Source organism: Takifugu flavidus, chromosome 2 (genome assembly GCF_003711565.1).
Source record: "Takifugu flavidus isolate HTHZ2018 chromosome 2, ASM371156v2, whole genome shotgun sequence".
NCBI classification, from domain to species: domain Eukaryota; kingdom Metazoa; phylum Chordata; class Actinopteri; order Tetraodontiformes; family Tetraodontidae; genus Takifugu; species Takifugu flavidus.
This window is the reverse complement of record NC_079521.1, coordinates 6,703,863-6,719,446: the sequence shown is the minus strand read 5'-3', so window position 1 is coordinate 6,719,446 and position 15,584 is coordinate 6,703,863. Positions and strand designations below refer to the sequence as shown.

General features: G+C 42.9%; 2 protein-coding genes across 9 annotated transcripts in view; one reads left to right on the top strand and one right to left on the bottom strand.

The window, feature by feature from the left end:
- Window positions 1-8,253: 8,253 nt before the first annotated feature.
- Window positions 8,254-14,521, top strand: brd7 (bromodomain containing 7). 2 transcript variants are annotated; one of them, XM_057025731.1, is made up of 17 exons: window positions 8,254-8,396; window positions 8,723-8,916; window positions 9,008-9,101; window positions 9,186-9,243; window positions 9,441-9,585; window positions 9,726-9,836; window positions 10,063-10,232; window positions 10,673-10,787; window positions 11,064-11,139; window positions 11,876-11,983; window positions 12,110-12,245; window positions 12,433-12,544; window positions 12,640-12,681; window positions 13,308-13,395; window positions 13,731-13,874; window positions 14,122-14,259; window positions 14,335-14,521. In XM_057025731.1, the coding sequence occupies exons 1-17, from the start codon at window positions 8,348-8,350 to the stop codon at window positions 14,403-14,405; spliced, it is 1,851 nt and encodes a 616-aa protein (XP_056881711.1). In that variant the 5' UTR covers window positions 8,254-8,347; the 3' UTR covers window positions 14,406-14,521. The 2 variants fall into 2 exon arrangements, with proteins under 2 accessions (XP_056881711.1, XP_056881710.1); XM_057025730.1 differs by having other exon boundaries at window positions 12,634-12,681.
- The window catches only part of adcy7 (adenylate cyclase 7), a 41,427-nt gene continuing 40,362 nt past the window's right edge, over window positions 14,520-15,584 (bottom strand). For all 7 annotated transcript variants that reach the window (XM_057025719.1, XM_057025723.1, XM_057025722.1 and 4 more), the window contains one exon: window positions 14,520-15,489. In XM_057025719.1, coding sequence (XP_056881699.1) covers window positions 15,346-15,489 — 144 coding nt within the window. In that variant the 3' untranslated portion in view covers window positions 14,520-15,345. The remainder of the gene's footprint in view (window positions 15,490-15,584) is intronic.

Sequence of the window (15,584 nt, the reverse complement as noted above, 5' to 3'; positions counted from 1 at the left end):
ATGAAGAAGCTCAAAGCGGTTCTTCACAGAGGAGCAAGCGAAGGGCTGAGACGGTGACAGATCTGAACGGTACCGCTGTCACAGTCAATTGCATTAACCCCCGTTTTTTTCTTCGAATCAAAGTGTTGCCGTTGAAAACAATTTCAAAACAGGACTGAAATATTTGAGAGCTCAGTTTACCACAACATCTGCTTGTGAGCTGCTGAAGAACGCAGCAGCCTCATCAAAAGAGCTGGCAGAGAGATTTCAAAACCTCCAAACATGTAGATGGTAATTATGTTTTTAACATTTGCTGAAAGACCCTAAATTCAGTTAATTGCTGGTGGTGGGGGGGATCATTTAAATGACATATGTAGATGTTCAGCTCAGCTTCACCCAAAACCTTCACCAGGAGCTTAGGCTAGAAGAGAAATGTAAAAAAAATGTTCGTAAATATAATCACAGTAAGCAGTCGCAGGGGTCCGAGCAGCAGCAGACCGCGAGAATTAATGATTTTTAATGACATTCATTAAAATTGTGCTGCTCAGAATATGGCAATAAAAACTTCAACATTTAGTATTCAAACACTTTTGTGAAAAATGTATGTTTGAAAGTTATAAATACATTAGGTCAATAAAATGGTAAATTATTTAATATGAGCCTAGGATTTAATTGAAAATCTACCTTCTGTAAGCCTGAAACTCACCAAAGCAGAAGGTAAAGGAGGCTGATATGGGAGAAGAGATTAGCTTTCAAAATAAAGCAGGAAGTGCCTGACGAGACCAGAGGTGAGTGCTGTGACATCAGGACAAAACACGACAAGACTAAAGAATCACACAATGAGACACAACATTTATAGAAAACACTTGCTCTGATCTTGCTGGTCTTTAGATTCTTACATTCTAGTATCGACCCTTTTTGGGGGGTTAAAGTTGCTCTTTCAACAGTCCACCACTTTCTGGACCAGTCAAGCACAGTGAAATCTTCCACTGTTGGTAAAGAACTTTGATCAGATTAAAATATTCTGAAAAGGTTGGATTGTGGAAATAACCTGGGTCTCATTGAATGTCTGTTTGAATAAGTGATGACCCACACCCATTGGTGGTCTGTTACTCATGAAAGACAGACCACAAATAGAATTGCCAACAATCAGTGACCCTAGAAGGATCTGAGTTACACTCCTGCCAGAATTTCTGCACCTTTATTTCCCATTTTGGATGAGGGAGAGTTATGACCCTGTAGGGATTCATGACCTCAGGCTCCAGTCTTTTCCTATTTGTGGCTCATCATAAAACAGTTTTTTTTCCACCAGCATTGTTTGTGTCTCATGATGAAAATAAATTACTCTCTGTTTAAAAGATCACTTTTTGTCAGTAGCCGGTACTTCTGTTCTAATTCTGATATTGTACATCACGATTGGAGAACAAACTATAGAAGAATTAAGTCATTTATGATGAGAAAATAAAAAGAATATATATTTAACTCATTGTGTTTAAGCGTTAGCTGTTAAACACTTGCTAAGATTTCAATGAGTCCCTTCTGGGCAATTAGCTAAAGGGCTGAGCCTCCAGCTGCAGAGAGCAAGAGAAATGTTCTGTTTAGACATGACAAATGACATTATTTTAAAATTCCCTACCAACTACAAACTGAAAGGCTGAGAATAGAATTTTACAAGTTAATTGAACAGAAAAGACTTTGACACAAGCGTTCAGATCCCTATATGACTCTTGAACCTTCGCTCTGAACTCTCTCTTGATCTGCGATTGATTCACCGAAGAAACAAACACACACGTGTCTACTTAAGCGCATAGCTGACAATGCAGGAGTGTCCAGGGGACAGGAAGACTCAAGTTTAAGAAACGGTTCACTTTCCAACAACTCTGAATGTCTCTAAGTGGCCCAATTTGACCTCTGACCTGAATCCAATCAAACATCTGTGCAGAACCCTGAAACTGTCTGTCTATTCACGGTCCAAGCTGACACAGCTTGAGAGGATCTTCAGAGAAGAATGTTTGCCGCTCCCTAAATTCAGGTATACAAAGCTTATGGAACACAGCCAAGAAGACCGGAGGCTGTAGGTGTTGCCAAAGGTGTGTCTAGAAAATACTGCATCCAAAAACATATGTTACATTTGTTTTCACTTTGTCAGTCTTGTGGATTGAGTACAGATTGACACGAGAATATCTGAAGATTATTTTACAAGCCTGTTTAATTTTTTCTCTGCCTTTCTTTTTAGCTTGTCTTTTAATTAACTCCAGCTAATTACATGACTCTTGGGCAGGGTTTGCGTCTCCTGCTGAGTGTGGGGACAGAAGTCTGAACGGGCTAAAAAGGAAACAGCCGCTAACACACAGAAACCATAGCATGTAAATATAAAATGTTTTTTTTCCCCAGAGTAGTTTGACATATGTTATATGGACAAATTACCACCGACATTAATGAGACGACCACAACATGCACAAAAGCCTAAATGGAGGCTTTAAATGGATGGCGTGTGTACTGTGATAGACTGGTAAACTGGTCAGGGTCTGTTACTCCCTCTCACCCAGTGACTGCTGGGAAAGACCCACATCATCACTTTCAACAGTGAATGATGCTACCCACAAGCTTTGACAGCCACTTATTAACCTAATGACATTGTTTGGTTTTTTTTTTAAATTAAAATATGATGCTAAAAAGTGGTTTTCTCAGAGATGGACACTCCTGTCAGCTTTTGCTAATCAGTATGAAATTAAACATCAACTGTTCATAGGTTTTATGAACATCAAACATAGCAAACACACTCTCTCAAAAGAAATGACATCTCCTGTCACTCAACTGTACCAAGCAGCAGCATCAGAAAGATTTCCCTCTAAGAGGATTCAGTCCTGACAGAGTCAGGATCCTATTAATTGCCACAGCTGTTACCAAGAAAAAGACTCATAGGAGAGCAGAGGAAGGCTGACATGATAGACGGGATAAACATGCATCCTCCCTAGACATCACAACTAATATTATACTAATACAACAATGTCATGCATGGTGCTCAATAACTTTAGTATCTGTTCATGTCCCAAACCTATAGAGCCTATATTAGACTTTAACTGGATGATGTAAACGAGCCTCTTGTTTAAAGTGAAAATCATGTTACCATGCATGTACACAAACATCTCAATTATCTCAACATGATGTGATAGTTTCTCGTTGTAACGTGACAGTGAGCAATTAATCGGTGATACATTTCAGCAACAGTGAAAAAGACTGTTTAAATAAACCTGGCTGAAAACACGGGGCATTTCCAGCTTTGAGAGTCCGACACAGACCAGCGGTCTGTCAGGATCAGGAAAAGAAAAGTGTTGAAGTGCAGACTAGCTTGACTAGTCTAAGACCAGCTAACAAATCCCCCAGCGCAGGCTGAGGGAGGATCTGCAGAGTGATGCCTCCTCGCTCCACTGATGCGTCCATGTTGGGTGCAGCTCTGAGAAGGTGCCATCTGGGACTTCTGGGTTGTCTCCATTCTCCTTAACTTTGTGGCTGCTTTGTGCAGAAAAATTCTACTGCGACCAGAATTGAGACCACATGACCCACATGATGATTATTAACTGTTTTTCACTGAACATATTGCGACCTTTCAGCTGCAGTAAAGCTTCTGCTCCCCCCACTGTTTCCTAGGACATATTGCAACACAGAGATTGGTCCCATCAGGCGTCCGTGATGCCCAGACTGAGATGTGAACCTGCAAACACACAGGGATGTCGCCAAAAAGCAAGAACTGATTAGTCCAAATGAAGGGATGTGGCTCCTTCCTGGGCCAGAAATGAATGTGGCAAAGTGTGACAAAGAACTGAGCCGGTCTGATTAATACGGCGGCTGTCAGCGAGCGCCGGCCTGACTGACACATCAAAGCCTGGAAAACACAAGGAACTGCTGACATTTCCAACAAAAAAAGCACAATCTCCATCCCTCCGACATCTTCACTAACTTTACCCCACACTCAGCATTGACCATTTGGACTGAATAGAGTCACACTCAATGGGGGAGGAAAGCTTTGAAAAAAAGTCTTTATTTGTGTTTTGCTGGCAACACAAACAGACCGACGAGATCATTTATCTCTCAATTCCTTAAAAGAAAAAAGGAAGGCGGGGGGTGGAGGGGTGGAAAAAGCGCAAAATCCGCTCTACCTGATGTTTTTTTTTTCTTTTTTCATGAGGTTCTGTCTGTGCCGGCAATCCCTTTATCTGCCTTTCATTAGCGCCTCACTCATCCTCTTAGTAGGGCGGGTGTCTGGGAGACAGTCACTTTCTCCCAGGCTGTGATGTTTCTGCAGATTACAGAGGGCCTTTGAAGCCGCTGCACTCCTCATTGCCAAGGCCTCAGACAGGCCCATGCCATCTGTCAGATTGACGGCAAAGTAGCGGAATGGGGGCTGAGACACCCTCTGTTGATCCACATTTTTTGTCTTTTATGTGTCACATTCGGATGTCGTGTGGAAGCCACACCTTTGTAATCTGTTGCTGGCAGCCATCTGAGACACTGGCCTCTGCAGCACACGAGCCCACAGAAGGGGGAGGATAATGGGCCTTCGTAATCACTCATACCTGTGGGCACCGGTCTCTAAATGGCACAATTATCCCTGTCCCCTCACAGCGATCTCTGCTATCCCTCCACTTCTCCGAGGCTCTGCAAATCACAGCCGTGTAGGTCTTTTTATGCTGAAACAGTGGGGAGGACTTTATTGTTCATCAGCTTAGGAGGATGTGAGTTTTGTTTGCTTCACGCTAAACTCATCTTTCAAACAACCTGCCACAACCAGGCTTGAGGTTTGAGTTTACACCCAATTATTCATCAAGACAGTTGTGGACTAGATTATTCAGAGCTGCTGTCCTTCCCTAATGAGCCTCTCTGATCTACTTTTCTTAACTTAAATCAGTAATTGACGTCACGGCTGAAGATTTTGGCCACGTGTAATTTACCATGCTGAGGCTTCACTTTGGAATGTCAGCTCTTTCTCTTTCATTCTGCAGCATGTCTGACTGATTCTTCCATTGTTAGAACTCGATTCTGCATTGTAACATGGCAATGGAGGTACAGCTCCAGCTGCAGGGAGGGCAGGATGGAGGCAGAATTGGAATAGAAAGTCTGATACTCCTTCATTGATACCCACTGACCTCAGCTCTGCTGGTTTTTCTATTGTGAATATAACTGGCAGCAGATTTTTCTATTTTTTTCCCCAAGTTGATGGAAAAACAAAGGGCTGTGACAGATTAGAGATTAGAGCCAGTGTTTTAGCTCGTCGTCGCTCTCAGAAGCTTCAGAAGAGCATCAAACCTTCCAACCTTCTACTACCTGACAGTCACCGGTCTAGTTTCATCGCTGCCCGTTTATGAAGGTTTTAGAAGAGGGATGGAGGGGATACTCTGTTTTTTGGGGGTGGGGAGCGTATTTCCATATCAAATAGTGCCTTTCCTTGTGTTGGGATGAGAAATTCCCATTGAGCTGGCAAAGACTGTTTCCCAGTGGCTGTTTTTTCAGTTTGTATAAACCTTTCAAAGGGTTAATGATCTAACAGATCGTCGCCACGCTTGCAGGCGTGTTTCCGGATGTTTCCCACTGCAGGAATGCTTTTCTCAGAGGTTCTGGTGGAATAAAGGTTCAGATTGACAGAACTCAGTGGTCCACACAGCCCAACACCCCCACCCAGCTCAGAACTCACAGACACTCTGGCTTTATGAGGCACGCTGGTATTTTGATGTGCGCGCTTTGTCATTGAACACAAACAGACGTCTCCCTCTGTCGAGCCACACATCACGTTGGCCTCCTTAAAAAGTGTCTTGTATTATAATGAAGAGTTAGAAAACAGAATAATACATTAGCTACCTTAAAGCAGAGGATGACGTTAACTACAAAAACATTAAGGGAGCCCAATTAAATATGCATTAGAACAGGGAAGACTGCTGCTGACTGTTGGGAGAGGCACATTTTAATGTCGACACTTTAATAGATGACTTGAATAAAAGCTGCTCTGTCGGCTCAACATGTTTACACTGAAACCCTGACTTATGATTTACAATCACCTTAAAAAATACCATCTGGGTCATTAGTGATTAGTAGGGAAAAGGACTAATTAAAGGACACAAGACAAGTCATTACTGGGCAAAGTGTGTCAGGAACGAGTGATTGTGAAGGATGCTTCTGTGGCAGGATGGAGAGAAGAATGAGGGGCTTCTTCTCTGAAGTCTGTCTGGCACACTTCCACATCTTCTACCTGTTCCACATCTTCTACATCACACTGGAAGTTTAATGACCTCAAACATTTCATGTGTCATGTATGGGCAATCTTCTGAGGGGAGTAATTCTAATTCCACTTCTGCTAAAGCGGTGGGTTAATGATATGCATTCGATGCTACCTTTGAAGTTGGTGTCATTATTTTTGAAAGAGCTGTTTTACTCTTTGTCCTGGATTGAATCCTTATGCTGACCCATCACTAAAGCCCACCACACCGTCACCATTAAGGTCCCCTCCCTGAGTGTTTGCTGGTTTGTGACTGGACCCACTTCTAAAGCCTTATGGAAGGGCTGCGCTGAGTTCTTGGAATTCCAAGCTGTGACAAGCATGGAGAGAGAATGACAACACATCACGCAGTCTGGAAAAATGGATTAATTGCGACTTTTGAGCGCAGAGATTATTTTGACATTTGCAGTTTTTATCACATTTATCACAAGCATATTGTGATATTTTAGTGTATATTATGACTGAAAGGGACCAAAAGCATCAGTCTATAAAATGCAACATTCCCAGCAGGACAAAGGCCAAAACGTTGGCAAATGCTCTGAATCTTTATCTGCTAACTGCATTTGTCAAAGAAGCATGATAACTGAAGTTTTATGATGTGCTCACAATAGAGATGTATCTCCTTCACTTTTGGTGTTTTTCATCTTTGCACACACAGTTTTAAAATAAATCAGTGTGGACGCGTGGATAAAGGACAGTCTTGTGTAGGTCAGAGGTCAAACCCATTATTAAATTACATCAGTAGTTCTTGTTTGGTCACATCTAAACACATTTTTGACTCCACTGCTGGTTCTGTGCAACACCACTGAACTGCTGAAGGTCAGCCTTTTTATGCTTGCAGGTGTTCCTCTGCCATCCAGACACAAAACGAGCCAGTTTCATCCAGACCAGGGCCTTGAACCTGGCTCCTACAGTTCTGCTGGGGTGCCACTTTCATGTGGAAACAATCTCGAACCCCCTTTATCCACTCTGTTGCGACAGAAAATAATGAAATTCACAACATCTGCCATTTGTTAACCCTGTTTGGTGTAACTGATCTCCTTTTAAGCTGCAGACTTCCAACACGTGTGCAGCTCCACAACTGGAGCAAAGCCGATGGATCCCGTGGCCTCTGAGGGGCTGCAAACAGCTGGCACACATCCTTGCCCTGCCGTCATGAGGCCTGGGGCATTTCCATCAATGCTTTAGCTTTAAAGACACTTTTATTTGAACTTTAATTAAAATCATGTAAGGACTTTTGACCTGACAAGCTTTTCTATATCATGAATATAGACCTAATTTTTCTTATGCTGAGTGACTGACAGAGACATGCGTGACATGCAGAGGGTTGTATAGGAGGATGGATTTTACTGCTGTATAAAGGGAGACAATAGCGGAGCTATTTCTTCCCATGTGACAGATCATGTGTTGGAAATGGCTTCGTTAGGAGACAAAAAATAACAGCAGACTGTCAGGATCACCTTTTCATCTCACAAGAGGAATGGATGAAATGGTCACTCTTCATTCTTGTCAAACATTCCGCCAACATCTTTTTATCCTCTTCGTAAAACCTGGAAGGTGTTTCAGAGACTGCACATTATGTTTTCTGCATGAATAAAACATCTGTCATTCATCAGCCTGTCTAATATGTGCAGATTTACAGCAGAACAACTCCAGGCAGAGGTTCTGTAGTGTCCTACAGGTCATCCTCCCGTTGGAGATTAATCAGAATATTCAACAATCAGTGCAAGTTCAAGTGATACACACACACACACACACACACACACACACACACACACACACACACACACACACCGTTCCTTTTCTCTTCCATTTTACATAAATACATTTAATTAACATCTGTGTGTATACATTACCACAACTATTTTGAAAACAAAAACAGATCAATATTACGGAATGCATTGCAAACCAAACTGAAGCGAATATTATACTTAATTTTTGGGCCCAGTCTGCCCCCTTCCGACTATAAACGTAAACGCACCGTCGTGCGTTATTTCCGCCAAATCGGCAGGGGGCAGTAGAGGCAGAACTCGCTCTCCTGAGTTTCCGTTGGGTTAACGAGGGGCACCAGGTCGGTGCCTGTTCAAAACACAAACAATGGGCAAGAAGCACAAGAAACACAAATCGGAAAAACACGGATATGAAGGTATCTCACCAACAGATATTATATTTTATTGTTTCATTTTGCAACTAAGATATGTCCGGTTTTTGCGATGTAAGTACAACTATAAATTTAATGCGCGGACTGTGCAATTGCTGACAGAATTACTGGTTTAAATGTAACCATATTCTATGTGTTGTACTGCACAAGAAACTGCAAATATTTTCTTTTTCATTTTCCAGTCAGCGTTTAACTTTACGGTTAAGTTTAAATTGTTAGCGTGTAGTAATTTTTTACGTGCTACGTTAGCGATTAGCTTGTAGCTTGTGTCATCGGTGTATTAGCATGTTGTCTTCTCCGGGTAATGACAGACTATGGCGAGAGACCATTAAAACTGGTGTTAAAAGTGTCTGGAAACGAGGTGACAACGGGAAGTTCTAGTCGAGACACGTTTTACGATGAGCAATCAGCGGAGCTGGACAAACCCAAGGAAAAGAAGAAGAAAAAGAAGAAAGATAAGGAGAGAAATTTGGGGTCCCCCGTTGATGACAGAGGAAAGAAAAAAGTAATGCCATTTTTTTTAAGATTCTCCCCAAATGTTGAACAAGAAAATGTGGAGAATCATATGAAATGCATCCGTTAATGTTTCTGTTCAGATGACAAAGAAGAGGAAAGGACAGGACGCAGATGGAGAGGATGATGGAGAACAGTGCAGGACACCCATCCGTTCGGAGCTGGATAAACTGGAAAGTAAGTTATTCCCTTTTTTGTTGATTGCATGCTCTTGTTTTAATTTCACAATCCAGACCTGATATCCATTAATTTTGTTTGCAGAAAAGGAGCAGACTCCTCTCCAGGAAGCTTTAAATCAGCTCATCAGGCAGCTCCAAAGGTGCAGGTTTTTTATTTGACATAGTTGCCTGTTTAGAAAATGAATAGATGAGTAGATAGTTGTCTACTTGTGACTTTTCTTTGTGCATGTAATTAAATAATTCCAGCACTTGTTTTGACATTATTAACCTTGAACTTTATTTGTCAATAAATCATTACCTGTTGCATTGATTAAAGTCTGTGTTTTTTTCTCTGTAGGAAGGATCCAAGTGCTTTCTTTTCATTTCCAGTGACGGACCTCGTTGCCCCTGGCTACTCTTCAATTATCAAACGGCCTATGGATTTCAGTACTATGAAAGATAAAGTGAAGAAAGAGTGTTACCAGTGTTTGGATGAGCTAAAGGTACTTGCTTAATTATTACACAAAATAAACCACCCTTAGTTTTTTCTTGACTTTGATGAAGCCATATCCAGGGCTGTTTTACTTTTATTGAATTATTATTTTTTTAATTTATTGCATTATGTTATGTGGGTTTTATCCAGGTGGATTTCAAGATAATGTGTGAGAATGCCATGATTTACAACAAGCCTGATACTATTTACCACAAAGCAGCTCGAAAACTCTTACACTCTGGAATGAAAATCTTGAGCCAGGTATGCACTGAAAACAAATTCATGCTCTGTATCGGCTCTCCTTCCCGCACAATCACAGATTTTGTATCTGTAATTTTTCAACCTCAAGCAAAGTAAACTACCGGTAACTAAAGTCTGGGGTTTAAGGAATGAGTTTATTTTTTTCCTGTGATGAAACACTAGGGGGCAGCAGATAACTACACAGTGTCATCGGCATTTTTGCTACATTGACGTTTGTTCCCAACAGGAGAGGCTGGAGAGCTTAAAGCAGAGCATAATGTTCATGTCTGGACTGGACAACTCCACTACACAGCCAACAAAATCTGAGGAACAAGGAGGCTCCGGTGTGGACCAAAAGCATGAGAGATCATCAATCACAGACAGCAGCGAGAGCTCCCAGACACCCAGCACCCCCAGGTCCTTTAACGTGCTGAATTACATGCCATTTTAGTGCTAGTTACCGAGCGCAGCAGCCTGGCTCATCTTGACCCAGGGATTGTGGGGGCTGCCTCTCTTCATGTTGGGGCCCGCTTACCCTTGTAGCTGTGATGATGCAGGAGTGGGCAATTATAGTCAGGCGTCACTTATGAGTCAGTGTCAGAGGAAGTGTTGACAAGCCTTTCCTGCTTTGTTTCTGCCTAACTACTGTTTTACCTTCAGTAAGACAACAGAAGACACCCTCTTTATAATGTCTGTGAGGTTTAATGACGTCAAAATGCTTCCAGGTAGATTACTTGGATTACCTAGACAATGTAGGCATTGGATCTCAAGTGTTGCTTCTCTACCCTGATGTCATTTTGCTGCAGTGTGAAGCATTTTATTCTCATCTGCACAGTTACAGTATGTTCTTCTTGCAGACAGGAGAAGGACTCCAAGGACGAAGTGGCAAAAGCAGAGAAAGAGCTTGAGGAAATCCACAAGGTCATCGAAGAGTCTGGAGGAAAACTGTCCAACAGACTTCTGCAGTGTGACGTGAGGCTAAGTTTGTTCAGTGATTTCAGATCTGCTCATTTCTTTTCTGTCAAACATGAAAAGAGAGGCTTCAGCCGAGATGATCGTCTTTTTAAGTAAAACGATCTCGTATATTCAACACCAGGGAGCTCCTTTAAATAGGATTTGTTATCTTCTGTTTTGTTCAAATGTTTGTTCATAGTAAATGCTGCGATATGTTCTTCTTTTTTTAACATTACATTTCTAGATTAGTAGAAATTTGGAGATTAATTAGTGTTTGATGTGTTGTTTGTGTAGTTGGAGTTTGCAAGGCGGAGATCTGATGGATCCACGACTCTGGCAATCGTCAACCCTGCAGATCCAGCCGTCGGGGGTAAGTTGACCCATGGCAGGCCGCTGTAACCATTATGACCATTATGAGTGAACACCTCCCCCTCCCACACAGAACAACCCAAGACCTGCTGAACCTTAACGGGCTGTTCTTTGGACAACTTTATATCATCATTTGATTAAACTGTTGAGTAATTTCCGCAGAATCCAGCTAAAACATCCTGCTGTCTGCTGCGTCTGCAAGCTTTTAAAGGCTGTGCATTCCTTTTTCATGAAACTTCACTTGGTGTATAAAACAATTTTCAAAAAGAATTACCGTTACTGCAGTGAAAGTAGAATGGAAGTTGACGGCTACCGACTTTTCAGTACTGTAGAGTTCCAAGTACAACACGGCTGCATTCAGGCTGTAAACGCTTGGTTTTATGAAGAGGCAAAGGTCTCGTGACCTACTGACTTCGTGCTGCCGCTGGTCTAAACACTACAGCCCATAAAAACATAATTTACCGGTTACATAAATGAATTTACATTTAAATGTGCCCCTTTACCCCCTAGTGCACTGGTCATGTGACATCCTGGGAGCAGAGCCACATCTGGCAGCTCTTTCGTTGGTTTCTTTTCCTTCTCTGTTCTTAATTCCTCAGTTTTGAGGACGCAAGTGTCCATGACATTATTTTCAGCATGTAATACTTCAGTCATGAAGTGGTTCATCAATTATAAAACCGACTTGTTTGATTTTACACTTGATAAAATGAAGAAGGAACTAAACTTTCCTCCAACAGATGTGGGCTACTGTCCTGTCAAACTGGGAATGATGTCCAGCCGACTGCAGAGCGGTGTGAACACCCTACAGGGCTTCAGGGAGGACAAGAGGAACCAAATTTCTCTGGGTAAAATACCGCCCAGGTTTCTATTTCTGCATGTTAATAGTAGAGCCACAATCATGAGCCCTCCTCCACACGGGAAGAGATGAGATTCCCTGAACACTAAAGAGCTGATGATAACCTTTCCTACAGTATCCTACATCAACTATGGGCCCTATACCTCCTACGCACCCACCTACGACTCCAGCTTTGGAAACGTCAGCAAGGAGGAGTCTGACCTGATCTATTCTGCTTTCGGAGACAAATCCAGTCTGCAGGGCTCAGACAGGTATGTGCAGGCGCAATCCCGGGTTTGGTGACCTCACAGGACATTCCTGGCTGACTGCTCTCCAGATGTTTAACTGACATCTAGGGCAGCTGTCCTGGGGAAGGGCAGTCCCCAGCAGTGGTTCGAAGCTTATCCTGACCTGATTGGACTCTATCAGTGATGTGTTTATGGTCTGTGTGATGGACAGCCTGCCGGAGTTCCTGGCCAAGTCGGACGAGTATGTGTACAAACTGGCTGACAATCTTCTAGATGCTCTGACGAACGGAGAACACTCCAAGACCCTGCAGGAGACAGAGCCAGTGAGCAAATGCAGTGTGACAACCACAAAAACAACTCAAGCTGGAGATAAAAAAGGTTTTAAACTTTCCTTTTTTTCCTGTCATTTAAGCAACAGGTGGAGGAGAGAAACTCACAGGAGGCCAAGAAGGACAAAGAGGTAAAATTGTACAATTCTGTGTTTTATTAACATTAAACACAACCGGAGGACGTGTGTTTTCACATCGTTTATTAGCTGGATGCTACGTTCAGAAACACCCCTGCAGCTGTGGTGCTTGTTGGCCTTCAGGGCGCCTCCATTATATCCATTATAGAGATGACCTGACACCACCCACCTGTATCAACATATAACAGAGGTCTTCCTTTCACTGCACCACTTCCACACATAAAGATCACATCCCATTGAGACGCTGCTGTGCTACTCACCCGACATTAGCCGCTGAAGAATGTAGGAGGCCCGTGTGTTTTCCTTTTCGGGGCCTGCAGGCTGCACAGCTGAATTGCTTCTCAGACGAGCAGAAGAAACCGGCATAGTCGAGTGCAGCCCCCTCTGTTAGACACACAGGAACCGTCTGTCCCGGGTTACTATTTGCTGTTCTTGGCTATGCTCCCGTTGCTCTCATCTCCTGCTCGGGTGTTGCAGCTCGAGTTTGGTTGGAGCAAAGAAGCTGTGTGACTAAAGGGGCTTCAAAAGGCCTTGATGATGCCTGGATGCATCCTCTGTCTTGCATGGAATGTGTTTCCTCTAATCCAGCTGAAGATGTTTTCTCCTCTCATCTTTCGTAGGTAGGCGAGCCCGAGGATTCCAGCTGCAACAGCATTGACTTCCTGCCATTCACCGCAGGCCTGCAGATGGCTGATGAGCTCTCAGGGGGTAAAAAGATTGGAAAATTATCATAATAACTTATTTTCACCAAGGAAGAAAAAGCATAAATTTGCAATGAATTCTCTTGCCATTAACATGAACCTAAACAAAAACAAGTCCCTCATTTCGAGCTTTTGAGTCTTTCACTCACCAGCTTTTAAATTCATCCTGCTGACATTTGTTCTCTGCTCACCACTCGGATGAACAGAGGCCGAGTTCATGCAGGGAGGAGAATGAATGAATGCATTGTGTTCCACATGTGCAACCAAGGACGGGGGGGGGGGGTCAATGTGAGGTAACCGGAGGAAACATTAACCCACCTGTGTCATATTTCTCTGTCACAGATGCTTTGCGTGTCCAACAGAAATTGGATGAGACTACAAGGCTCCTGCATGACTTGCAGGAAGCACAGAAGGAGCGTTTGAGCACTAAGCAGCCTCCTAACATGATTTGCCTGCTGGCCCCAACTGAGAAGGAGCTGGAGCTGGGTAAGAGCCTCTCAGGATGTGGTCTCCTCTGGTTCTTCGCTCAAGCTTGTAAACCAGTAAAACGTTCTTCAGCCAGTCGAACACACTCGGATGTAGCTCCTGATTCCGCTTCAGAGAGGGTTCAATTCTTCATCTTTTACTTTGATTGTTGGGGGCTTCGTACTACCGCTGAACTCTCCATTCATCCAGTAATGTGTTACTACTGTTCCAAAATGGCTGATGTCTGCATTTGATGCTCTGATGACAGCTGAGAAAGTGACGGAGAACTTGGCAGGAATGACCAGTCAGGTGGCGCCCTGTGATGTGAGCAGCGTGTATGGGATCAGGAGGGCCATGGGCATTGCTGTGCCTCTAGAAACGGAGTCCTTCATTGACCTGACCACAGGTGAACACCTCACCATAGAGATATTTGTCTGTGTGCTACCCCGTAAACATTTGATATTGTCGTTGTTTCTTCCAGTGCAGGAGATGGCTGAACTGATGGAGGCTCTGCCCAGTTCTTCCAGTACACTTCCTGTGGTCACGGCTTGATCCCCCCCCCCCCTCTTCAGGAGAGATGAATTGCTTAAAAAAAAAAAACTTGTGACATTTATATGACATTCTCTTAATAAACTTTTTTTAAAAAAATATACACTTCTGCTCCAGTTGAATGAAAATCTGCATTTATTACATTGTGTAATGGTACAAAATCCAAAGTCAAATTCACGTAGTCAATACATGATGTTACCACAATTATAGAGAAGACAGGACAAAATAAGGCATCTATGCAAAGCTATATCAGAACAGTTTGAGGATGAGTGAATGAAAAACGTTCACAGCAGGAACAACAACCAACAGCATGATGTTTTCCTAACTGCAGCAACACTGACATCTGTACAGCACTCAGATGATCCGGTTTAAATGCAGCAGATATATTTGGAATTTTAAATACCCACCCAAACAACTGCAAAATTGTATATGTTTATAGAAAGTCTCATTACATTTAGTCCTAAACATCTAGGAAAACAGTAGTTAAAAGTACAGTAAGTTCATGTTTTGCAGCATTGTCAGACAGTAAAGCTTGAATAATTTCCATACATGAATACATCAGAAGTGCAAAGAACAGTTCCAGATTTCCTCCACAGCTCAGAGTTGTGGTTGTTATGATCCAGTAACAGCGATGTCAATCCCCTCAACTAGGAACCAAGACGCATTTTGAGTCAGGATCCAAACCGAATCCATAGTTTTACTCTTTCAGGAGGGGTCTTAAAACCGGCAGGATCTGACATGAGTGTGGTAAACACACACTCTGCGCCACAAACACCAAAGACAACAGCAGTGATCAGTGGAGATTGTAAACACACAAAGATGGTATTGGAAGCAGCAACAGTCTCCACTACGCTGATGTGATGAACCGAGTTCAGCGAGGCTCCACTGCAACAGTCGGCAGTGCAGCACACAGGAATCTATCAGCTCCTGGTCTGAGCTGGCCTCAGCTCAGTCCCATACTCTGTTTACTCGCGTCAGTACACACAAAGAAGGTTTTCAACTCCCCTTTGCCCTTCACATTGATGAATCCTCGACAGTCACAGGAGTAGCCAAGCTTCCGTAACACAGTAGAGGTTTCTTCTGTCACCTGCAGAAATGGGTCCAGTATGATCTGATCTGCTATACACTTTAGCGCACAAGAATCATTCACCACAGGAGAATTTAGCTCTTTCAAATGAGCCT